General features: G+C 43.5%; 1 protein-coding gene and 1 long non-coding RNA gene across 4 annotated transcripts in view; one reads left to right on the top strand and one right to left on the bottom strand.

The window, feature by feature from the left end:
* Positions 1-14,570, top strand: part of LOC132588186 (uncharacterized) — a 268,607-nt gene extending 254,037 nt beyond the window's left edge. The window contains exon 2 of the long non-coding RNA XR_009556497.1: positions 14,486-14,570. This is a non-coding gene — a long non-coding RNA (uncharacterized LOC132588186). The remainder of the gene's footprint in view (positions 1-14,485) is intronic.
* Positions 1-25,350, bottom strand: part of USP22 (ubiquitin specific peptidase 22) — a 172,515-nt gene that overhangs the window by 14,645 nt on the left and 132,520 nt on the right. For all 3 annotated transcript variants that reach the window (XM_060260527.1, XM_060260528.1, XM_060260529.1), the window contains 3 exons: positions 21,336-21,441; positions 13,392-13,550; positions 1,358-1,484 (listed from right to left, as the gene is read on the bottom strand). In XM_060260527.1, the coding sequence (XP_060116510.1) occupies positions 1,358-1,484; positions 13,392-13,550; positions 21,336-21,441 (392 nt within the window). The remainder of the gene's footprint in view (positions 1-1,357; positions 1,485-13,391; positions 13,551-21,335; positions 21,442-25,350) is intronic.

Genomic DNA, 25,350 nt, shown 5'->3' with positions numbered 1-25,350 from the left:
TAAATAGAGACTGTTCCACCACCATATAGTTTTTAGCTTTTTAACATTAATTTATATTTGTATCTGTATTTGTATTTATATTGTGAATTGATTTTACCTGTATTGTCATATCATGATACTATATCATGACAGATTGCAAGCCGCCCTGAGCCTGCCCCGGTGGGGAGGGCGGGGTATAAATAAAACTTATTATTATTATTATTATTAGAAAGCTGTCTTGATGCATAAAATACTGCATTTTTGTGATGTGGTGGCTCCCACCTTGTGGAACAGCCTGCCTGAAGCCATCAGGAAGCCTCTCTCCCCTTTCCCGTCTGTAGTTCAAAGAATGTGCAAAACAGAAATGTTCAGGGGCACAATATTATTAAGGGATCAGAACTATAGTATAATGGATCAGCTCTGAACATCACTTCTATGGAGGATAGTAGTTTATTGCAATTGGATTTTTAAAAAACATATCGTTCCTGCCCCACATCTTTTTACTGAAATTCATGGGTTACTGCTGTAACCCTCTCTTCAGTATTGGACGTCAAATCTTAGGCAGTTTGTTGCCTTAAGCAGATTTCCCCCCCTTTCTTTTTTGCTTGCATTGTTTTCCATAAGAACACAGTAAGAGCCCTGGTAGATCTGACCAGTGGTCCAACATCCTGTTTCACACAATGGCCTACCAGTTCCTCTGGAGGGCCAACAACAGGGCATAGAGGCTATGGCCTCTCCCTGATAAGAACATAAGAAGTGCCCTGCTGGATCAGACCAGGGGTCTATATAGTCCAGCATCCTGTTTCGCACAGCGGCCAACCAGTTCCTCTGGAGGGCCAACAGCATGGCACAGAGGCTGAGACTTTCCCCTGATCCTGCCTCCTGGCACTGGGATGCAGAGGCTAAGTGCCTCTGAACGTTCGAGGTTCCCCTCAGTCACCATGGCCAGTCGCCAGTGATAGACTTGTCCTCCATTAATTGATCTAATCACCTTTTAAAGCTGCCTCTGCCTGCAGCCATTAGCAAAAAATTACATATTTTTCAAATATTCCAGTTCTTCAGTCCTAGGCCATTGCACTGTTTTATCTAGTAAGCTGCTTTACTGAATTGTTTTACATATTTTGCAATCTGCCTTGAGCCTCTATGACAAGGGAAAGCTACAAGAGCTGCAGCAAAAGATCCCTTTTGCCATCCTGCAGATACACAAATGCTGCTTCAGTTCAAAAAGCCTATTTCTCTGTGCCTTGGGGGCTGCATGAGGGGACAGGCATTGGGAAAGCTGTGACCTTAAAAACGCCAGATGAGACTCCCCGCCACCACAAACGTCCTCATGGGTTCCCCTTTGCCTTCTCAAAGTAACATTGACTTGGTGACTTACTTTGAGATGAAAACAGGCCACAATGGGTAATTTCTTCATAGTGAGTTGTTTGGTAGATTCCTGGTAGCTATGGCAACCACTACATTTGATTTTGGCACTGCTTCCTAAATGTTCTGGCCTTGTAAACCTGCCAAATATGGTAAGAGAGAGGGTGTCACTGCATAGGTAGAAAAAAGCATAATATCACACCTGATGTTTCTATTACAGTATTCGGTAACCTCCCGCAAGTTTCTTACCCCTTTTCAGTAGAACCCAGCTCAATCCCCTCAAGTCTGTTGCTCGCAAAAATATAAATGTCTCTAGACACCTGTCCTGTAAACATGTTCTGCAAAAAAACATGGGGGAAAGTGACAGCAGCATCACTTGTACAAACTGTCATTAAGGTGGGTCACAATCCTTTGGGAAGGTATTTACACCCACTACGCAATTGCTCATGAATTCGTGCCTCTCTGAAAATGAAATACTCGTTTTAAAGAAACCCTTACACTGATCCAGTTTTCATTCAGCAGCATCCAATTTTCATTCAGCAAGCAGCCACGAGGAAAGACAGTCCCATTTTAATAATTCATAAAAAAAAACAGGAGGTAAAGCTTTTCACTTTACCAGCTGTTTCTGGGTTCCTCTCTCCCCCAAACCCAAACCCAACTGCAGTAATTGCAACTCAGCTAGTGAAGTCTGTTATGTAATAGCACCAAACTATAGGGTGCTTCTCCAGGTTCCAACTCAATGCATGGACCTCCAGGACAAGGGGAGATGTATAAACACATGGCTATCACTTCAAATCCTTATCACAAGGATTTCAAACTCTGGAAACCTAGACCAGCCACTTCCTATTTGGTCTCCTTATTTTTATGGCTCCACTTATTCATCCTTTCTTGATGTGAAATGATGCAATGACCTTTTTTTCATAGCAAGGACTCCTTTGCATATTAGGCCACACACCATTGATGTAGCCAATCCTCCTGGAGCTTACAAGGCTCTTTGTACAGGGCCTACTGTAAGCTCCAGGAGGAAGGCGTTCCTTGTTGTCTACCCTGGCAAAATGGCTGTTTGTTCTGCGGCAGCACCTATACTACGTCACAGCATCTCTAAACAGATAAGGAAGGTGTCTGTTCTCTTGGTTTTTAGGAACAGTTATGCAAAGCATAACATTAAAAGCAAATATCATCAGTCAAAGCAAAACCCTGTTTCCTTCAGCTGTGTGAACAGTTATGCAAAGCATAACTTTTGCTTTGACTGATAGGGCTTTGCTTTGACTGATGGTATTTGCTTTTAATGTTATTTGTTGATATGACTCTTAACATTAAGCAATAAGTTGTTTTGGGTCCCCTTCTCTGTACAAGGTAAAAGTATTTTAAATAAGATTACTGTTCACATAAAATGTATTTGTAAACACAGTTGTTTGAGTAATTCGTACATTTTATGGTTATCAGAAACCTGACACCATCTGTAAAAGCATCCCATTTAATGCTTATAGATCCAGGTGGGCAGCCATGTTGGTCTGAAGCAGACAGTAGAACAATGCAGGAGCCAAGTAGCACCTTTAAGACCAACAAACTTTTATTCAGAATGGAAGCTTTTGTGTGCATGCACACTTCATTCCTCGTCTGAAGAGGTGTGCATGCACATGAAAGCTTACATTCTGAATAAAGGTTTGTTGGTCTTAGAATCATAAGAGATGGAAGGGACCTCTAGGGTCATCTAGTCCAACCCCCTGCACAATGCAGGAAACTCACAAATCCCTCCCCCTAAATTCACGGGAACTTCATCGCTGTCAGATGGCCATCTAGCCTCTGCTTAAAAACCTCCAAGGAAGGAGAGCCCACCACCTCCCGAGGAAGCCTGTTCCACTGAGGAATCGCTCTAACGGTCAGGAAGTTCTTCCTGATGTTGAGTCGGAAAATCTTTTTGATTTAATTTCAACCCAATGGTTCTGGTCCTACCTTCCGGGGCCACAGAAAATAATTCCACACCATCCTCTAGATGACAGCCCTTCAAGTACTTGAAGATGGTGATCATATCACCTCTCAACCGTCTCCTCTCCAGGCTAAAAATGCCCAGCTCCTTCAATCTTTCCTCATAGGACTTGGTCTCCAGACCCTTCACCATCTTCATTGCCCTCCTCTGGACTCATTCTAGCTTGTCTATAAACTTCTTAAAATGTGGTGCCCAAAACTGAACACAATATTCCAGGTGAGGTCTTAGCAGAGCAGAGTAAAGCGATACCATCACATCACGGGATCTGGACACTATACTTCTGTTGATACAGCCCAAAATTGCATTTGCCTTTTTAGCCACCGCATCACACTGTTGACTCATGTTCAGTGTATGGTCCACTAAGACCCCTAGATCCTTTTTGCACACACTACTGCTAAGACAAGTCTCCCCCATCCTATAACCATGCATTGGATTTTTCCTACCTAAATGCAGAACTTTACATTTATCCCTGTTAAAATTCATTTTATTGGTTTTAGCCCAGTTTTCCAGCCTGTCAAGGTCGTCCTGTTTCTGTCTTCTTCTGTGTTTGCAACCCCTCCCAATTTAGTATCATCAGCAAATTTAATAAGCAGGTGATACTTGACTCCTACGTTCAATGTATGTGCATCGTCGATTCTGACTTATGGTGATCCTGTGAATTAACAACATCCAAACCATCCTCTCATTAACAGCCTTGCTCAGGTCTTGCTGACTGAGGGCTATGTCAATTATTGCCAATAAGCGCATCAGTTATTGAGTCAATCCATCTCGTGTTGAGTCCTCCTCTTTTCCTGCTGCCTTCCACTTTTCCTAGCATTATTGTCTTTTCCACTTGTCTTCTCATGAACATATATGAACATATGAAGCTGCCTTATACTGAATCAGACCTTTGGTCCACCAAAGTCAGTATTGTCTTCTCAGACTGGCAGCGGCTCTCCAGGGTCTCAAGCTGAGTTCTCATAATGTGACCAAAGTACGATAGCCTCAATTTTAGGTACTAGGGAGAGTTCTGCCTTATTTGATCTAGACACATTTGTCTTTTTGGTGGACCACAGTATCTGTAAAACTAACACCAATTTCTAATGAGTCAGCAATCTTCCTGTCAGAGTTTTTCATTGTCCAACTTTTATATCCATGTGCAATAATGGGAAATACCTTAGCATGAATCATCTTGGTCACCCAGTGACATTAAATAAGGTGAGAAGAAGGGAAGGGGATTGTAAGCCACTTCAAAACTCCCTTCGGGTAGAAAAAAGTGAGGTATAAAAACCAACTCTTCTTTCTAGCTCCTTCACGGCTGTCCTTCCCAGTTTCAACCTCCTTCTGATTTCTTGGGTGCAGTCTCTACTTTGGTTGATGATGGAGCCAAGCAAGAGAAAATCTCAATCAATTTCCATTTCTTCATTGTCAACCTTAAAAGTTGCATAATTCCCCAGTAGTCATTACTTTTGTCTTCTTGATGGTTCAGCTATAATCCTTCTTTGGCACCTTCTGCTTTAACCTTCATCAGGAGTCGTTTCAAGTCTTCACTATTTGCTGCCTATAACGTGGTGTCATCTGCTATCTCAAATTGTGATACTGTCGCTAATTTTCACTCCATCTTCATCTAAATCCAGTTCAGCTTTCCTTATTATACATTCTGCATATAGATTGGAAAGATACAGAGATAAAATAATCCTTGTCTGATACCTTTGCCAGCTGAAAACCACTCTGTTGCTTTGTTTTCTGTCATAACAATAGCTTCTTGACCAGCGTACAGGTTGACCGTCAAAGCAATTAGATGTTGTGGAAGACCAATTTATTTTAAAGCCAACCACGGCTATTAATGATTTACTTCTGAAATTACAACTCCGGTAATCAACATAAATTTGCAATATGATCTCTAGCGCCTCTTCCTTTTCTGAATCCAGCTTGAATACCTGGCATTTCTCTTTCCATATATAGCAGCAGTCTTTGCTGTAGGATTTTAGGTATCACTTTATATGAGAAACTAATGTGATGGCCCAATAACTGCTGCAATCTTTGACATCTTCTTTTGGAAATGGAATGTAAATTAAGCATTTCCAATCCGTGTGCCATTGTTTTGTTTACCATACCTATGTAGCCTCTGCCCAGTTATTTTATTTATATAAAACAGTTCTATGCCATCTTTCCACCTGAATGGTTGAAGGTCCCTTCCAACACTGATTCTGTGAACTAAGGTCTCCAAGTTGGGAGCAAACATTCTTTGTCCAATTTCCGACATGCTTCAGCATAGTAGTGGCACAGACAATATGTGCCTCTCTTATTCATGCTTCTTCCTGAAAAAATTCAACCGTTATCTTTACATGTGTAACCAATTTCTCCTATTGCATCCTTTTCTGTAATTATGCTTAGTGCCATTCTTGGAACATCATCCAAATTTATCCACCTTCATCTGAAATTCACCTTCTGTCATTTTCTCAGGGTGCAGGCAGGCAGGAGTCCAAAGCCAGTCCAAGGTCAAAGTCCAGGAAGTCAAGCAGGAGCCAAGTCACCAATGCAGAATCACAAACCGGAATCAGAAGTCAATGTCCAAAAGCCAAAAGGTCAGGGTGCCAAGGAAATCAAGCAGGTCAGGATCAGGAAGGAGCGTGGATGCAAGCCAGAGAATAGACTTGTTGCTTCCACAAGGCTACCAGGTCCTGGGTGGGAGCTATATGGGAGTCTCAATCAGCCTGCTCTTGGGTGGCAGTGACTCTGCTAGAACTCAGGGCTGAGAGATCTGAAACATCAGTGTGCCTCATGTCTTCGCTCTGAAAGTTCTTTCTGGAGCCTGCTTCGAACTCTTGAGGTGGGAGAAGAGCTTGGAGGAGATTGATCGTCAACAGCTGACACTGGTGCCTGGCGAGTGATTGATGGGCCAGCTGCTGTTTGTTCAGCTGAGGAACTGGCTGGCAACTCTTCCAGTTCTGTTAACCCTTCCAGCTCCTCCTCGTCAGGGTTCATGACACCTTCACTGAAATCTTAATTGACAACTTTACAGTCCAACAGCTTCCAATGTTGCTTTTCCTGAATTCACATTTTAAGATACAAAATAGAAGAGAAAATGACTGAAGACAGAAGGATCGTTGCAACATCACAGGAAGGGCAGAACCACAGGTCTAGTTTAATGAGTATTCTAAGACTTTTTCTTCCTTCAAATGTAGCTAACCTGGGGCTCTGAGAAGGAAGGCATTGCATGAAAGGTATTTTTAACCCTTTCTTCCTAAAGAGAACTGTTATCCTCAAGCAACTTTTAACTGTGTTGGGGAAGAAATACAAGCACCTGTATTTTCCCCCAGCAAGAACAAATGTGGTTTGGGTATGATGTCTGTCAACAACCAAACGACATGGGAGAAAAGGTTTAAGAAGCTCTCTCTTCCACCTCCACTGCATTGTTCTCCTCCTCTAAACTGCAGTCCCAGTTTAGGCTAAACCTTCCTCCCTGATTCCTAGGGAGTTTATATGAAAAAGATAATTATTTCTGTCCTTCCAGTCTCCACTAGCCATCTGAAGTCCTTTTGACCAAACCCCAGTCCATGAACTCAGTTGGAACTAGGCTGCCTGGAACCCTTGAATCTCTTGCCATCTTTGGAGTTTCATAGCTCTTGCTGATTCCATAACTACAATAAGACACTTTCTAAACCATGATACACCTCCTCTGAAACATTTGGATGCGAAGTAAAAGTAACTACCCCCATGATAATAAAAGGACTAGATACCTATATGGCATCTTTTGGGGGGGGCGGGGAGATAGTTTTATGATGGGCATAATAAAATTAACCAGGAGAACAAACACTTTATGGTTTAATACAACAGCTCCAGTTTTAAGGTGAAACATACTGGTTACTTACCTCATTTAAAAGCTACCAGGACTCATCTGAATATCAGGAGGCAGTTACTTTGAAAAAAAAAAAAGCTGATGTGGTCTACCAAGTACACAGGCCAAGGTTGTAGACTCATCAGATCAGATACGGATATTGCTAGTATTCAGATGGCCAGGCTACCTCTAGCTAATACCACAGAGGACTGGCGAAGTGGTCAGTATCAGAATGCCTTCGTAAACGCTTGCAGTGCGTCTGAGTTTAGAATAGTGGTGTTCTGGCTGCCACATCTCATATATGCTAAAAGAGCTTTTGGAGAAAACAATTTAAAAGTTCAAGGTTGGAACACCTTCTGAAGGAGGAAAAGTGAAGGCATCCGGAGATTTTTAATTTAGGAAAAACATGACTAAGAGGTCCAGACAGTTGTGTATAAAATTATGAAGTGTAATGGAAAAATAAAGAGGCGCTTCTGTCTCATAATACTGGAATTATACTGAATATTATATCACCAGTGAAACTGACGGACAGTACATTTAGTACTGAAAGGATATTAGCATGTTCAGAAAGAGTGTATTTCATAACACCAGACACTGGGAACATGGAGTGGGAGAAGGCTTCTTCCTTCAGGACCAGCTTATGGATCTACTGGAGGTACACAGCTGTCAGAATCAGGACATGCAGGTTTATCAAGTCCGATCCAGTCGGGCTCTTCTTGTTTTCTTGGTCCTAGGCTCAAGAACTAGATCGATCTGGCTAGCATGTTGACTTGTTTGTGGAAAATACCCATGAGGTCCTTGTGATGTGTGGGTGTGACTCTTTTAAGGGAATAGAGTGGATGGAAACACCCTCTGCAATTTATCTGTGCCTTCAAGATTAAAAACATGGAGAGCAATGTTTTACGATGACTTAAAGCTACAGTACAACCAAATATAAGGTACTTGCAGCATTCAATGAGGGTTACAAATGAGATACCAACATTGTTGACCACAGGTAGAAACACCTGCACAGTCCTTGAAGTAAAAAGCTGCAAGAGCAGAGCTAGAAGAAATCTCCTGGACATTGATCACATAGGGTGTTCTAAAGCATGTGAGTTTATTGAAGCTCGCCTGCCTAAAGAAAGGCTGGCCTCCCACCATGTTTGGAGTTGAGCAACATGAACATACATAGACATACCTACATTAGAATATACATATGCATACCTAGTGCATAGGAATGCTTTGGGAACGGAAGCAAAAGGTGCTTTTAAAGGAATTTGTCAAACATCACACAAAAAGGTAAGTGGGTTGGACTGCTAGAATCATAAGATCATGCTCCAGGCTGATCCTGCATTGAACAGGAGGTTAGACTAGATGACCTGTGTGGCCCCTTCCAACTCTATGATTCCAACAGTCCACTCCACTTATCTTTTTGTATGATGCTGGACAAGGAGAGCCAGTTTGGTGTAGTGGTTAAGTGTGCGGACTCTTATCTGGGAGAACCCGGTTTAATTCCCCACTCCTCCACTTGCAGCTGCTGGAATGGCCTTGGGTCAGCAATAGCTCTGGCAGAGGTTGTCCTTGAAAGGACAGCTGCTGTGAGAGCCCTCTCCAGCCCCACCCACCTCACAGGGTGTTTGTTGTGGGGGACGAAGGTAAAGGAGATTGTGAGCCGCTCTGAGACTCTTTGGAGTGGAGGGCGGGATATAAATCCAATATCATCCTCCTCTTCTTCTAAATTCCTTGAAAAGCACCTTTTGCTTCTGTTCCTGAAACATTCCTATGCTAGGCAGGCCAAGAACAGACAAGGTAAGGGCTACGTAACGCAGTCTATTTTTCCCAATCCATTGAGCGGTGACAGCATCACACTGGATGGAAGAACAGGTTCCTTACTTTGAAAGAATGGTGCAAACTGTTATTTGGTTTTTGGTTAAATCTATGCTTAGAGACACATGCATAACTTAGTTTCCAGCAGAACTATGTTCAGTTATCATTAGGAAATACAGCAATTCTTGGGTAGGGGCCACAGAACATCTGCTTGGCATGTAGAAGGTTCCAGGTTCAATTCCCTAGTATCTCCAGTTGAAAAGGCTAGGTGATAAATGATGTGAAAGACCTCAGCTTGAAACTCTTGAGGAGCTGCTGCCAGTCTAATACTGACCTTAATGTATGAAGAGTCTGATTCAGTATAAAACAGCTTCATGTATTCATGCAATTCTTCTATTTATTTTTTTTAAATTGCATTGAAGGAGACTCAGAAAAGGCCAACTGGCAGCACCCGAAGGTAGATGAGATTATGGATCCTCAGGCTCATTTCATTCTTTTAACACAGTTTATAGGTCTGTCCTTACTTCATCCGTCTTAAAGAGTAAAATGAAGCCAAGCGTTTGACTGCTCCTGAGCTTCCACTCTGACAACTGTGACACTGGATTTTTGTGAGGAATGCTGGACATGGTCTCAGTGAATGACTTCTGTTAAATCTTAAATACAGCTCCAACTTTTCCAATAACTGCAAACCCTGTATACCTGGTAATCTCGAATGCTATCAGAACAGTGGAGAAATAATCCTTGTAAACCAAGGCAAAGGACATCTAATAGTCAACTTCCTTCATCTGGAAGTGTAACCGTTTGTTCCTGCTTATGGCAATGGATCAAAGGAAGGCAGTAAAGATGAATTTCCTTACCATTTAAATGAAGACATTTGTAGTCATAGTTATAATACTTTTTCCTCACCTTTCTGACCAATCAGGGCCACTAATGCAGGCAATGTTTTCTCTCCTGATACTCTGATAAGATTTTGCAATTGTTTTACATGATGTTTTCAATGTACATCCTGAAGATCCTACTTTGGCAGAGGGTGGTGTACTTTCAACTAATGTCTTGCTCTGTACACATGCTCTGACGGGGCAAGACTGGCATGTGAGGCATGCCTTTTCAGTCATTATCTGCAAAATTCTCTGTCTCTATGAAGCATTCCAACTTTAAGTTAATTTCAGAGGTTGTCTTGAGGCAGGTGAGCTACACGGTCTTTGCCAAGTGGCTTTTACTCACACTGGTAATCAGCTATTTTTAAACTGATTACTATTTTATGTTCTGCTTTTATTTCTTAAATGTATACTCTGTTTTTCAAAAAAAAAAAAAAGCAGTCATTAATACAATCTAAAACACCACCACATAAGGGAAAGAAAAGTGGAGGGAAAAGGTGGAAGAGAGTCACTATGCAATCCTAGGCAGAGCTACGCTCTTGTCTCGCTTACTGATTTCATTAGATAGAAAAGTGTCGCTCTGCTTTGGATTGCACTGTTAGTCAGAGAACTGAGAAAGTGATCCTTATGTAATTAGTAATCCTTACATAATCTTATTACTGGGGCTTACTCCCAGGAAAGTTAGGATTGCCAACCAGAGTGTCTATCTGGCTGTCCTCTGTTGGTGTTCTTCTTGGAAAGGAAAGGGTGCAAACTCCCAGAAGCCTTTGGACCTATGTTTGCCGGCAGAGGCCACAGCGTCCTTATCTTTGCTCCTGCTCCTTACATCCTCGGCACTTTAGTTTCTGTTGTTGCTGCTTTTAGATTTTCTAGTTATTCTGAAACTTGCTGAACCTTATGACGTCATATATTGAGAATGGCTTCTTAACCGTTAGTAGGGATGTGCACTTGAAGATAACCAAGCTGAACATACATCTGAAAAATATCTCATTTGTATTTTTTTGATATAATCGTGAGTCACAAGTATATCCAGGATTTTTCAGGATACCAATAAATGGGTCCTGGAAATATTCAGGATTAATCAAGAATGTTGGGAGCAAGCATTTAGTTTCCCAGGACTTTTTTCTTTCTCTACCCTGAGTTTTGGTGTCTTGCAGGGCTTGGTATTGGCTTACCTGGTTGTTTCAGGTAAGATTCTGTCAGTTGCAAATGTTATTGGTGCTTTTAAAAAGTTTGTTCTTTACTGCAGTTGGTTTGTGCAGGGGTTAGGGGTGTGTAGGTTCTTTGTGTTTTCCATGGAGATTCTCACATTTCGCATAGTTCATATTCTCAGATTCTCCATTGGCTGGGCTTATCAATAGCTTGCAATAGCATTCCTATGGGAAGAGAGTCTCAGGTTTTACATTTTTCATTGAGTTTTCTTCCCCTCCACAGGAAACAATGGAGGATAGCTGAGAACACCTTGTTTGGGGGCCCATAGAATTGGACCCCTTAATTCAACCAACTTGAAATCTGGGGGTGCTATTTAAAGAAGAGGAAGAAGAAATTGGATTTATATCCCGCCCTTCACTTGGAGCCTCAGAGTGGTTTATAATCTTTCCCTTCCCTTCCCACAACAGACACATTGTGAGGTAGATAGGGCTAAGAGGCCTCTTTTGAGAACTGCTTCTGAGAAAGCAACTCTGAGAGATCTTGTGACTGACCCGAGGTCACACCAGCAGCTGCATGTGGAGGAGTGGGGAATCAAACCCAGTTCTCCCAGATTAGAATCCACGCTCTTAACCACTACATCTAACTGTCTCTAGCACGGGATGGGCATTAGCAGTTCCTCTGCAGTTTTGGTGCCTCTATCTTTAAAAACACCAGCACTTCCCTTCCCCCATAGGAAATAATGGAGCCAAAAAATATTGAAACCCCAAAAAACTCAGAGCGAAAAACTACACTGATATTTGGAAACTGGGAATACAGATATTTTCCAGCTCCACTGTATCTAGAACTGAAAAATACCATTTTTGTGCACCCTCCTAATTGTTAGCCCATCTTAAGCACTCTGCCTTTAATAGGTACGCAGAGTATAAACTTCTTAAATAAACGGAACCACCTGTTTGCAAATAGCAAAGGAGGCCTCCACTTAGGCTCCCAAACAGAGCCATGGAGAGGAAGTCTTGAGCAGCACGAGCTGAGGCCCTCATCCACAAAGAAAGAGGCATGAGGTGGAATGTTATAGCCTGAGCTTGTTAGATCCTGGAAACCAAACAGGGGTGGTAGTTGGATGGGAGACTGCTGAGGAAGATTCTGCAGAAAGTCAACCACCTCTGTTTCTCACCTGCCTTGGAAGCCCCTTGTGGGGGTCACCCTAATTTGGTTGCAACTTGATACATGCATAACGACTGTGGGGATATTAGCCATAAACAAAAATAGCCCTCTGCTATCCCTTACAACTCTTTTATTGGACCCAGTAGTTCCGCCCATCTCTATCCTGACATCTGAGTGTCTGTTATAAACCATCTAGCCACACAGACTGCACTATGGATTCTGCAGGGAGTCTAGAACAATGCTGGGCTAAAGGGGTGCCGAGGAATGGAAATAGCAGCTGCAGTCATTACTAATAGTACAAGCAATAGCGGGGTGGGGGGAGGGGGAGCCTGTTTAAGTGCTGGTGCCCATACTGACAGTTTAAAGTGAGGATGCAAGGTATTCTTCTGTTTCAGCAAATCCAGTCTCCGTTTGCGTAGGAAGACTTGGCAGGTGGGAGATCCCATATTCAGAAATGTCTTCACACATGCACATCACACATTAGTAAAACCAAAGCGCAGAAGGGCCTAGAGCAGCGGCCTTTTCCACCAGGGTGCCATTTTAAAATCCGTTCACTGAGTCACCAGCGAATTCCACCAAGAATGTAACTCTATATTAAATTCAACAAGACCTGATTTCTACAGAGGTATCCTACGAGACTGCAGAAGTACCTCTAAAGAATTCTTTGACCTGAAGTTTTGTCCTGAGTTGGGTCAAAAAGAGCTTCTGTGCTTGAGATAAGGGGTGGGGGGTGGGAGGGAATAGGAGGGATTAATAAGAAGTCACTACTCTCTACCAAAATGTGACATTGTGTATAGTCATTAAAAGAATGCTTGGAAATGAGGAAGATCAAGCTTTAAGGTTCCTTTTGCCTTGAGGATCTCAGCTGATCATGCAAAGAAGGAAGCATATTGTGGCAAACAAAAATCTACAATGCATAAACTTATAATTGGCTGCTGAATATGTGTTGAATCCTATCCATGGAAAACTAGCCAAAGGGTCAGCAGGTGGGGCTGCTTCTCTTGAGTATCTAACAGCTTTTGTTTAGGCTACACAGCTTTTATTTTGCGCTGGTCTCTCTCTCTCTCTCTTTTTTTCCCCCCTGCATGGCTCTGCAAGATGATTCAGCAGTTAACACTGCAGTTGAGGTGCCGTTTTCTTCCTTGGCCATTTGCCTGTAAAAACTACTCATCTGTAGACAGCAGGAGGGAAGTTAAGTTTTTCTCCATGCATAAATGCCACCTGTCACGGTTTGTACCTTCGCAAGCAGTCTGTGAGGGTGGTGGTTCCTGACATGTGGCTCTCCCCATTCACCACGCTGCCATCGCTGCCTGGGCTCAGAGGCCAAAACGGGGTAGATGAACCTGGCAAGTCCAAACTGATGTCCCAGAATGGGTCTATCGTCGTGGAAACACCACTAGGGAGAAAAAAGAGAAAAACTGTTTATATCCACTAATTTACAGGGCAACTGATCTGACTTAAAGGAATATGTTAGGCCAACTGACACATCCACTTTTGAAGAGGAAAAGTGCTTAGCATTTTCATGTTAGTGCTCTCTATAAAACTATTCTGTTCTGACATATGTCACATAATTTTACCAGAGGAACTTGATTTCACAAGACAACTCCACTAGGTGAAAATTGGGAAGGAAAAATCTCCCGGTGGTGACTTTTTCCATCTCATGAAAAACAAAGGTGGGGAACAGCCCCCTCTTTTACATTGTGTTTACTTGGGAAGAAGCTGCTACACTTCCTTCTCTAGAGGCTGCCGAGACTTCAGTCAGGACAGCAATATTTAGCAAGCCCAATTCAGAATTTATGGGGAAATACAGCAATTGCATGCATACACAGTGTAAATCTGTGAGATTTTTCCAGTTGTGCAGCATCCTTCAGAGTTCTGAGAATAAAGACACTTCTAGCCCACACAGAGAAGAGGAATAGTCTGTATTTATTTATTCATTTATATCCCACTTTTCTCCCCAGTGAAGACGTAAGCAGCCAGTTTGGTGTAGTGGTTAAGTGCATGGACTCTTATCTGGGAGAATCAGGTTTGATTCCCCACTCCTCCACTTGCAGCTGCTGGAATGGCCTGCGGTCAGTCATAGCTCTTGCAGAGGTTGTCCTTGAAAGAGCAACTGCTGTGAGAGCTCTCTCATCCCCACCCACCTCACAGGGTGTCTGTTGTGGGGGAAGAAGATAAAGGAGACTATAAGCTACTCTGAGTCTCTGATTCAGAGAGAAGGGCAGGGTATAAATCTGCAATTCTTCTTCTTACATCATTCTCCTCTCCTCCATTTTATCCTGACAATCACCCTGGGAGCTGATTAGGCTGAGAGTATGTGACTGGCCCAAGGTCCCCAAGCAAACGTCCATGGCAGAGTGGGGATTTCAATCTGGGTCTCCCAGATCCTAGTCCAACACTTTAACCACTACATCATGCAAATCTTTTATGCTGAACTGATAAGGAAGTATCATCTAGAAGCCTGTTCAGGGATGGCTGACTAAGCACAGTTGTCAATTCAGGCTGTTAAGGCAAATACCTCTCTTGGAAATGGCATGTCAGCAATGAAGAAGAGCATGATTCAAGTCTAGCAACATCCTTAAAGACCATAAATGTTTCCAGGATAAAAGCTTTTGAGAGTCAAAACTCCCTTCATCAGTTGCAATGGAGAAGGAAGGGGCTGCAAGAGGGATAGCCTTGCATTTTGTGGTCATCCTTGTCCATTTCACAGAAAATTTATTTGGTTTCTCGTCAGCTCAAGTCCACTCCATCCATGGAGTACAATGAGTTGGCAGACTGTTCTACTTTCTCTAATGGACGGAAAGCATGAAATTTCAGTTTTTCACACATTCTCTCCATTAATAATTCCCTGTAACTGCACAACTATCACAGCTTGTGAAGGGAAAGGTTACAGCTTTGCTTCCTGACATTATTTTTTGCAAGGCATTTTTTGACATGGGAACTCCTTAAAAATATGACTTTCTCCCCACAGAGCTCTTCCTATCTAGTAGGAGTGTGTGTGCGCGTGCACACACACACAAAATCAACATTTTTCGGGTATACTGAATCTGAAAAATACTGGTATTTCCTGAAATTCAGGATTGCCAAATTTTTTCAGCACTGCTGGGCAGGAGAAGCTGGCCCTGGGATCAGCCTGTGGCAGGGAGGTCTCTCCCCGTCACCTACAGACCTGGTTTGGAGGCTTCTCCTGCCAGGTAGCCAACTCAGTGAGTGAAGAAAACTGCGCCCAAATAAAAAACTGAATAATATCAGCTTTTATTGAAGCTCAGCTGTATCGATAGCTAAAAAGAAAAAAACAGGTTGTTTATCTGTAACTTTGAGTGGTCATCTGTGCACTCGCACCTGTGGGATATGGTGCACCTGCACCAATCTCAATCAGTAACTTACCAAGCTGCAAAGGATTTTTGCACCTTTCCCAGCAACATGTGCAGGGGCTCCACCATGCATGTTCACTGGGACGGGCACAAAGATCCTGCCAGTTCCTTCTGACTGCTGTGAAGCCCCTGAGCAAGCCAGAGGACCAACGGCAGTGGGGAAGGAGGATAGATGGTGTTAATGCACACATGACCATTTTAAGATCATCAGTTACAGGCAAGCAACTTGTTTATCTTCTTCATGGTCTCTGTGCATCACTCCTATGAGAAAGTAACAAGCTCAAGTCTACCTGGAGGAGGGTGCTGTAAGGTACTCAGGCACAAACAGACTGCAAACCAGTGCGCCCCAACTGAAGTTCTTTGGCGAAGATGGACATCTAAGGTGTAATACAGGGGTGGCCAAACTGTGGCTTGGGAGCCACATCCCAGTGGTTGAGGAGGAACTTAATGAAGGCTAACTCTCAAGTAAGCATGATTAGCATTGGGACCTCAGTCACCCTCTTAGCACTGATCCATAGGTAGGTGACTATTTCCACCAAGAAGAAGGGAAATAGGCAGGCTTGCAAGCTTTTCTCCACCACAGAGGTCAACCAGAGACCTAGAGTGGGGAAAGAGTGCAAGAGCCAAGGGAGCCATTTAAAGGAGGGGTGGAATTAAAGAGCGCAATACAGAGTTCCCTTTAATTTCATAGCTCTTGTAGGAGCTGTATTTACTAACCTTGGTGTCAAGGCAAAGAGAGATGCATAATGATGCAAACGATGGCCAGTTATTTATATGGTACATGTGTGTTTCTTTCTCCCACTGGTGCAAAAAAAACCCCACACCCTAACTTTTCCCTATGCTGGTTTTATGGGGACTGTTATTACCATTTTTTTTTGTTTTTAAAAAGTCTCCTTCTAGCATGGTCATGTTGTAAAGTGCATACATATATATTTTATCTTTCTGTGGAAAGAAAATATTAAGAGTCTGAATAAAGACATGTGTGTGACATTTGTTCATGTCTTGCAGCTCTCAAACATCTGACGTTTATTCTATGTGGTTCTTATGCTAAGCAATTTTGGCCACCCCTGGCATAGTGCTTCACAAAGGAATGCAGAGTAGTCCATGCAGCGGCCTACAGATTTCCTGTAAGGATGTACCCTGTAGAAAGGCAGTAGACATAGCTGGCGCTCTTGTAAAATGAGTGATGACAGGCCCTGGTAAGGGGCATTTGGCTAGTGGGTAGCAAAGTTCAATCTTCTCCACAATCCATTTTGATAAACATTGTGAGGAGATCCACTGACCCTTCCTGGGGGGGGGGGTACAGATATGAAGATGGCAGGATCCTTATGGAAGGCCTGAGTCCAAGTCCTCACAAAACAACAAAGCCCTCTTCACATTTAGGGAATGAAGACATCTCTTGACATCAGTACTCAGGGATGGAAAAAACACTGGCAGAGAAACATCTGACTGCAAGTGAAACTCAAGAGACCACCTTTGGCAAGACATTAGCAGTGCACCAATGAACAGAATCTTGGTGGCAGGAACAAGGTTGGATTTCTTTAGATTTACACAAAGTCCCAATTTCTGTAGGAGGTCCATGGTGATCTGTATGTGAGTGAGGAGAGTATTCTTCAAATCTGCCACTAGCAACCAATCGTCTATATATGAGAATACAGTGGTTTCCCCATAAAAAGATGGATGGCAACTACCAATATCATCTTTGTAAAGACTCTCAATGATGTTGAGATCCCAAAAGGAAGGACCTTGTACTGATAATGGATCTCCCCTATGGCAAAATGCAAGGATTTCCCATGGTATGGTCTTATGTTCAGATGGAAATATGCATCTGAATATAAACAAATCACCAGTGCTTGTAGAGAAAAAATTAGGAAAGCTAAAGCTATTATTTTTGAAAATTCTTGGAGAACGGTAGAGGTGCCAGAAGGCAGGTGAATGTTGTCCCCATCTTCAAGAAGGGGAAAAAAGACAATCCACTTAACTACCGATCCGTCAGCATGACGTCTATACCTGGAAAAGTTTTAGAACAAATCATCATACAGTCGGTCCTGAAACATTTAGAAAGAATGGATGTGATTACTAAGAGCCAGCATGGTTTTCTCAAGAACAAGTCATGTCAGACTAACCTGATCTCCTTTTTTGAGAAAGTGACTACCTTGCTGGATTGGGGGAATGCTGTAGACATCGTTTATCTTGATTTCAGTAAGGCTTTTGATAAGGTTTCACATACTATCCTTTTTCACAAGTTGGTAAAATGTGGTTTGGATCCTGTTACCGTTAGGTGGATCTGTAACTGGTTGACAGATCGCATCCAGAAAGTGCTTTTGAATGGTTCCTCATCCTCTTGGAGAGGAATGACAAGTGAAGTGCCTCAAGGATCTGTCTTGGGACCTGTTTTGTTCAACATCTTTATCAATGATTTGGATGAAGGAATAGAGGGAATGCTTATTAAATCTGTAGATGATACTAAATTGGAAGGGGTTGCAAACACCGAAGAAGACAGAAACAGGATACAGAATGACCTTGACAGGCTGGAAAACTGGGCTAAAACCAATAACATGAATTTTAACAGGGATAAATGTAAAGTTCTGCATTTAGGTAGGAAAAATCCAATGCATGGTTATAGGATGGGGGAGACTTGTCTTAGCAGTAGTGTGTGCAAAAAGGATCTAGGGATCTTAGTGGACCATACACTGAATATGAGTCAACAGTGTGATGCGGTGGCTAAAAAAGCAAATGCAATTTTGGGCTGTATCAACAGAAGTATGGTGTCCAGATCACGTGATGTGATGGTATCACTTTGCTCTGCTAAGACCTCATCTGGAGTATTGTGTTAATTTTTGGGCACCACATTTTAAGAAGGATATAGGCAAACTGGAATGGGTCCAGAGGAGGGCGACGAAGATGGTTAGGGGTCTAGAGATCAAGTCCTATGAGGAAAGGTTGAAGGAGCTGAGCATGTTTAGCCTGGAGAGGAGGCAGCTGAGAGGTGATATGATCACTATCTTCAAGTACTTGAAGGGCTGTCATATAGAGCAGGAGTGGCCAACGGTAGCTCTCCAGATTTTTTTGCCTACAACTTCCATCAGCCCTGGCCATTGGCCATGCTGGCTAGGGCTGATGGAAGTTGTAGGCAAAAAACATCTGGAGAGCTACCGCTGGCCATCCATGATATAGAGGATGGTGTGGAATTGTTTTCTGTGGCCCCAGAAGGTAGGACCAGAACCAATGGGTTGAAATTCAATCAAAAGAGTTTCCAGCTCAACATCAGGAAGAACTTCCTGACCGTTAGAGCGATTCCTCAGTGGAACAGGCTTCCTTGGGAGGTGGTGGGCTCTCCTTCCTTGGAGGTTTTTAAACAGAGGCTAGATGGCCATCTGACAGCAATGAGGATCCTGTGAATTTAGGGGGAAGTGTTTGTGAGTTTCCTGCATTGTGCAGGGGTTGAACTAGATGACCCTAGAGGTCCCTTCCAACTCTATGATTCTATCTCATAAGTCCAAAGTTGCCATCCATGTTTCTCCTCTGAAAAGTGGAAGGATTTGCTGGAGAGATGTCATGTGAAATGTCCAATAAGCAATGAACTCATTCAGTGCCCTGAGATCCATGATAGGGTGGAGGCCCCCATTCTGCTTGAAAACCATTTTTATTTATTTATTTTTTTATTTATTTAAGATTTATATCCCGCCCTTCCCACAAGTGGCTCAGGGCGGCCACCATAAAGTAGTGGGAGTAGAATTCACTTGACTAAAAGGAAGGAGGAACTGGGGTTTTTTTCCTTTTCTTAATTGTAACTTAGTGCTTTGATGTAAGGCCGCTGCACTCTTTTTTTGGGGGGGGGGGTACTATGAAGTACTGGAAAAGAAAAAAATAGAACCCTGGAAGGGTGGAAGAACTCGACCCATGACCCGGTTAGTGAGGAGTAACTGTACTTCCTCCAGGAGGACGACTGAGGACGATGTTGGTACAAACCTTTGTTCAGTAGGCAGCTGAAGAAATTGTACCGCAGATCCCTTAAGCTATGATAGAAAGGACCCACCTGACGGAGGTGATGAACCTCTGAGTTGCTAAGAATGGGTACAGGTGAATAGGTTAGAGGTGTGAAGTCAAAAACTCTGTTTGGGTGCCCTGGAGCCCTCGTGCCTGATGGCTTGAGAGGGAAAAAGGTGAAGCTTCAATAAGTTGTAAAAGGGGTTGGTGGATGCTGAGGCAGAACCAGGCCTCCAGCAAGGTTCAGATGGTTGACAGCAGGGCTTGTCATTTGTTCTAGGCCAGGGGTCCTCAACCTACGGCCCGCGGGCCAGATGCGGCCCGCTGAGGACGTTTATGCGGCCCGCCGGGTTATGGCAAAATCAGACCGGAAGTGACGTTCGACCTAAACTCGCGTTAGCAACGCACACTTCCGGCACTGGGCTGAGGCGGCGGAGACAGAGTGTGAGGTGATACCGAGGTGAGGTGAGTTCCCAGGCCGGGGTGTGTGGTGTGGGGAAGGGAGAGAGATGCAGAAGATGGAGAACTGACGGCCCGCGGCCTTGTACAGTAACGGCAGTCCGGCCCTCCAACAGTCTGAGGGACAGTGAACTGGCCCCCCCTATTTAAAAAGTTTGAGGACCCCTGTTCTAGGCTATGCCTTGGATGGTGTCTAGTCTGAAAACTACTTCTTCTGTTTCTAGTCATGTTTGGGTTCCTTGTCCTCCCTGTGTTTTTTAGCCGGAGTAGAGGATTCTGCTTTGGATGCTGAAGTTTAGTGTTTTAGCACTGACTGATTGGCATCAGCAGGAGTCTGAGTTGACAACATGGCGACCATCAAAGTCAATGTCAGAGCGTGGCCAGATGAGCTGAGCACAGCTGTGTTGGTCCTGAGAGCTGATTCTACAAGAGCCATCCAGAGTTGAGCTGCTCAGTTCTTTGGGGTTTGTTCTGAGAACATGGAGCAATGAATGCACAAGTCCATCCTATGTGACTCTCCTAGGCAAAGGAGGCAGAGCAAAAGGCAGAGAGAGTGGCCATCGACTGGTGGAATTTTACCACCACGCCGCAAAGAGTGCTTGAAAACTCCCCAATGCTCTTCCATAGGTGAAGGGCAGAAAAATAAAGAAAAAACAAGCCAGGAGGCAATGGAGAAGGCAAAGGAAGGGGAAGAGAGCCACAACCCCTCAAAGTTTTGAGGAAAGTCCAAATCCCTCAGTAACTTGCCTCACTATTTTGTCTTCTAGGGTTCAGGGAGAAAACCAAAAGAAAAATCTAATAAAAAAGACAAATACTAGAAAAAAGGGTCAACCGACCGTAGCGAAGAGATTGTCTGTTCAGCACAGTTGTCGTAAGAGAACTGGTGGGATCCTTGTGTCTGCCCCAGTGAGTATGCATGGTGGAGCCCCAGCACATGTCGCTGGGAAGGGCACAAGAACACTTTGCAGCTTGCTAAGTTACCAATCGAGATTGGCAGTGCACCATATCCCATAGGTGTGATGCACAGAGACCATGAAGAAGATTTCTAATTTCTATTTGGCTTAAAAAAACCCTGGAAAATACTCATGAAGTATATTTTCAAGGTTTTTGTTGTTCAGATAAACCAACCCCCCTCCCCAATCTATCTCCAGAAATGCTGCAAAGCCAAGTCTCCAATGGAGCATTGCGCCTCAACCAGAACCATAACTGAAGTAACCATTAAAATTGTCTTTGTTTCCGGAGGGGGGGGGGGGGTGTCATAAAAAGTACACTTTATTGACAAGAAAATCTTTTGATAGCAACCTCAAGGGATTAATTCTGTATTTTGATCTGAATTAGTTAAATCATTAGATACTTACTGGCAGACCTGGCAAGTTACATCAGACTGAAGTCCACCTGTGAAGATTTGGTCTATGATGCAGTTACAGTGGTTGGGGTTGTTGGCTTTCTTCCCATTATCGTCACCTGAAGAACAGGAAAATGAATAGGACTGGGTTTCAAAGCTCCCCTAATATACATGTGCAGGTGTGTATACAAGACCTCCTTTTAACACTGAAAAATACCATCAAGAACTAGGTCATTCTTTATCCTATAGGAATGGCATGTATAAGAAAATCAGGGAGGAAAGAGAAAAAAATGCACACAGGAAGAATAAGGCTGATTTTTATACCCTGCTTTTCTCTACCCAAAGAAGTCTCAGAGTGGCTTACAATCTCCTTCCCTTCCTCTCCCCACAACAGGCACCTTGTGAGATAGGTGGGGCTGAGAGAGTTCAGAGAGAACTGTGACTGGCCCAAGGCCACCCAGCAAGCTTCATGTGGAAGAGGGGTGAGGAATCAAACCCGGTTCCCCAGGTTAGAATCCACGACTCTTAACTACTACACCACACTGGAATACAAAAAGCCAAGTGATAAAGTTGCTTTTAACATTATCACTGTAGCTGCACTGACATCAAAAACACAAGAGTTGATTTATCTGAAACATCTGAAACCCCACCTTTTCCTAAGAGGAGGCCTGGGGTGGGGGATAAGATGTACATAGAATACAAAGTAACGTATCAAATACATCTTGTAATACCACACAGGGATTTGCATGCCAAGGTAAAAGTAACAGGCAAGCCCAATGCCCCATTCATCCATACAGACATACGGCAGCAACTAACAAAAGAAGCCACATTCTTACATTCCAGCTACTCGTTTCTGAGTGTCAGGGCAATGACAGAGGAAGCCTGATCCTGTACAATGGGTTGCTGGGAGCAATACAATTGGTGCCCCCTGATTCTCACCAAAAGCATGAGGAATTTACTGCTCTAAAATCTACTCTGATTGAGCCCAAGCCGTGTGAGCTTCGGAGCAGGGAGTTTTTGTTTTCAGAACATTACTCATGGATTTGTGCTTGGAAGGAGATAGGGAGCCACTGTAGATGGACTAAGGATGGAGTGATATGGTCCTACAACCCACTCCAGTCAACATGCTGGCTACAGCATTCTGTACCAACTGAAGCCTCTGAACACTTCTCAAGGGCAGCCTCACACAGAAAGCACTTCAGTAATTTAATCCAGATGTAACCAGGGCATGCACCACAATGGCCAGATCTTTTTTGGCCAGGAAAGACCACAGCTGACTAATCAGTAAAAGTTGGTAAAAGGCACTCCTGGCCAACGTTCCCTCTAAATCCCCACCCCCACTAAGTGGAGCAGTTCACATTCTGAGCAGAATATAACTACTGTAATTTTGCAATGGGCAGTGCAAAACCCTACACGGCTCCAACTGCTGCTGAGAAGGGCTTCCTGTGTCAATGAGTGGCTGCTCACGCACACAGTGCTCCTGGCCACAGCTGCCACCTGCTTATGCAACAGTAGGCCTGGCCAAAAGAGCTCTTTCGAACTATGTGAATTTCCCCCTCTGGTCTTAACAGAAGGGATGTTTACCACTGAATGAAGTGGTGAAAGTTAACCAGGGTCTCCAATCATGGCTTGAAGTTGTGAACACTCCTAGTAAAGCAGGGGAACCCACGCTGTGGAGAAAGACTGTCTTTTTCCTATGTAGAGGCTGCAGGGAGGGGAAAGGTAATGGAAAGCTGACATCAGAGGGGCTGATAAAGGGAAGGAGATAGGTTTGCCAACTCCAAATAAGGAAATTCCTGGATATTTAAGGGGTGAGGCCTGGAGAGGGTGAGGTTTGAGGAGGGGTGGGACTTCAGATAGTACAATGCCATTTCCTCCTAGGAAACCATGCCAATCTTCAGGTGAGGGCTGGAGGTCACTCAGAATTATAACTGCTCTCCAGATGGCAGAGATCAACTACCCTTGAGGTGGAGATGGGAGTGAATGCCTTCACTTGGGTGGGTAGATAGCACAAGGAGGGGGGCACTTGCCTGGAACCTCCTTCTAGAGCCCACTGTATTTTTCTTCACAATGGGCCTTACTTCTAGTTACTATATATTCAATCATCTGATCATCCAATATATCCAGATATGTCCTACTGAAACAACCTCCATGTCTTCTAAGAAACCCCAAATCCTAAACCAGTGGCTGCTAGTGGCACTGAACCTCTCCAGGACCTGCCTGAATTATGGAACACTTTTTTAAAACTTAAGATCTGTGAAAGATGGATATTAATCAGGCTGCTGGCAGTGGGAGGAATTAAGCCCATGTGAATAAGAGTTACCACTTCTAATTTTTTTCATGTGTTTTATGTATACTTAACTTTCCACCTAGCCATGGGGATGGAGAGAGGCTAAATTCTAAGTGCAATTTATAAGATTGTTTTTTAACACACACACACACACACAACTGCATGAGACAAGACCTTGGCATGCCTTATTTCAAGCGCTGACTGTTCAATAAAGCTGCCTGGCTTTCCCTGGTGAACTGTTTTGTTATAGAGCAAAAGGATTTAAAACTTGAGCCTGTATAAGACATGAGTTTGGTAAATTCTTAGTTGCACACAATGGCCTCTCTGTTTTCTTACAAGAAGTCAGGCAGATGCTAACAGTGCTGCTTTGGCTGTGGAGACACAGAAACGGGGCCACAAGTATCACCTTACCCACTTTGCCTTCCCTTATTCCATAAAGATTATTTACTGCATCTTAAAAATGTACATTTCCCCCCTCTGTTATTTGTGATCTGCCATTGTCACGCAGAAGCCAACAAACAGTCTTTTCACTTTGTCACTGGCCCTCAGGTAACATCCCTGATGGAGACTTACAACAGACAGCCCTTTCTGCCCACAGGAGGATAACATTACTCCCTTTTCAATTACCCAAGTCAATTAGGCTCAGTTGGGGGGGGGGGGAGTCTCTCTCAAAAGACTGTTCTGTACGCTCATTTGCAGCAAGCACAAGAAGGCACTATCCTGCTCACTAGGGCTTTCCTGTGTCATCTACAGCTGGAAAGGAGGGGAAATGAAATGACTGTCTCCTTGGAATTTGTCAACAGGGAAGGTGAAAAGAAAATGGCGTACTATACAGCTGAAAGATAACTTCCAGTGATGGTATGTGATGTGGAGAGGTGTGTGGTGTGTGTGGGGGGGAGAAATATGCTACTTTCAGTCATTTTAAAAGCTCGCTACTGTCATTTAGGGAAGATGCAGTAGCAATTTCCCTTAATACATGCTCTACAAGCATTCTTTTCTCTTTATACGTATAGACCAAAAGACCAAATGGCTTCACCTGTCTGAGGCTGAAGAATTCTGAAAGCTCTAGATATTCATGTTTCAAGGGTTACAACTGCTGGTTGGGACCTGCAGAAATCTGTGATCCCAAAGGAAAAAGAGGGGTTGCCACGGGTTTGCATACATGTTAGAAGAATGGACAGTAATTAAAAAAAAAATGCGTGTAACATTTTTGGGGATGGTGTCTTCCTTTCAGGTCAATAAGGTATCTGTGCTTCTATAAAAAGCGACTTTGAGAAGGGGGCTGCCTGATCAGCACAGCCATGCTATACGGACAGCTGTAGGGGAAATGCTCCCAACAATCAACAGTCTGGCGTAGTATAAGGTGGCTTTAAATCCCTTCATATGAGAAATGAATGACTTTAATCAACACACTCTGAAAACAAATGGTACAACAGGAAAATACTTCAGATACAAAGAAGAGGAGAAAAAGTGACGATATTGTGATGATATTGGATTTATATCCCGCCCTATACTCTGAATCTCAGTCTCAGAGCGGTCACAATCTCCTTTACCTACCCCCTTCCCCACAACAGAACTCTTACAGCAGCTGCCCTTTCAAGGACAACTCCTACGAGAGCTATGGCTAACCCAAGGCCATTCCAGCAGCTGCAAGTGGAAGTTCCAGGTTCAATCCCTGGCACCTCTATATGTAAAAGACCTCAGTATGAGACCCTGGAGAGCTGCTGCCAGTCTGAGT

This window comes from Heteronotia binoei, chromosome 20 (assembly GCF_032191835.1).
Source record: "Heteronotia binoei isolate CCM8104 ecotype False Entrance Well chromosome 20, APGP_CSIRO_Hbin_v1, whole genome shotgun sequence".
Taxonomy (NCBI): Eukaryota; Metazoa; Chordata; class Lepidosauria; order Squamata; family Gekkonidae; genus Heteronotia; species Heteronotia binoei.
The sequence above is the reverse complement of the archived record's forward strand: the minus strand, read 5'-3'. Positions and strand labels throughout refer to the sequence as shown.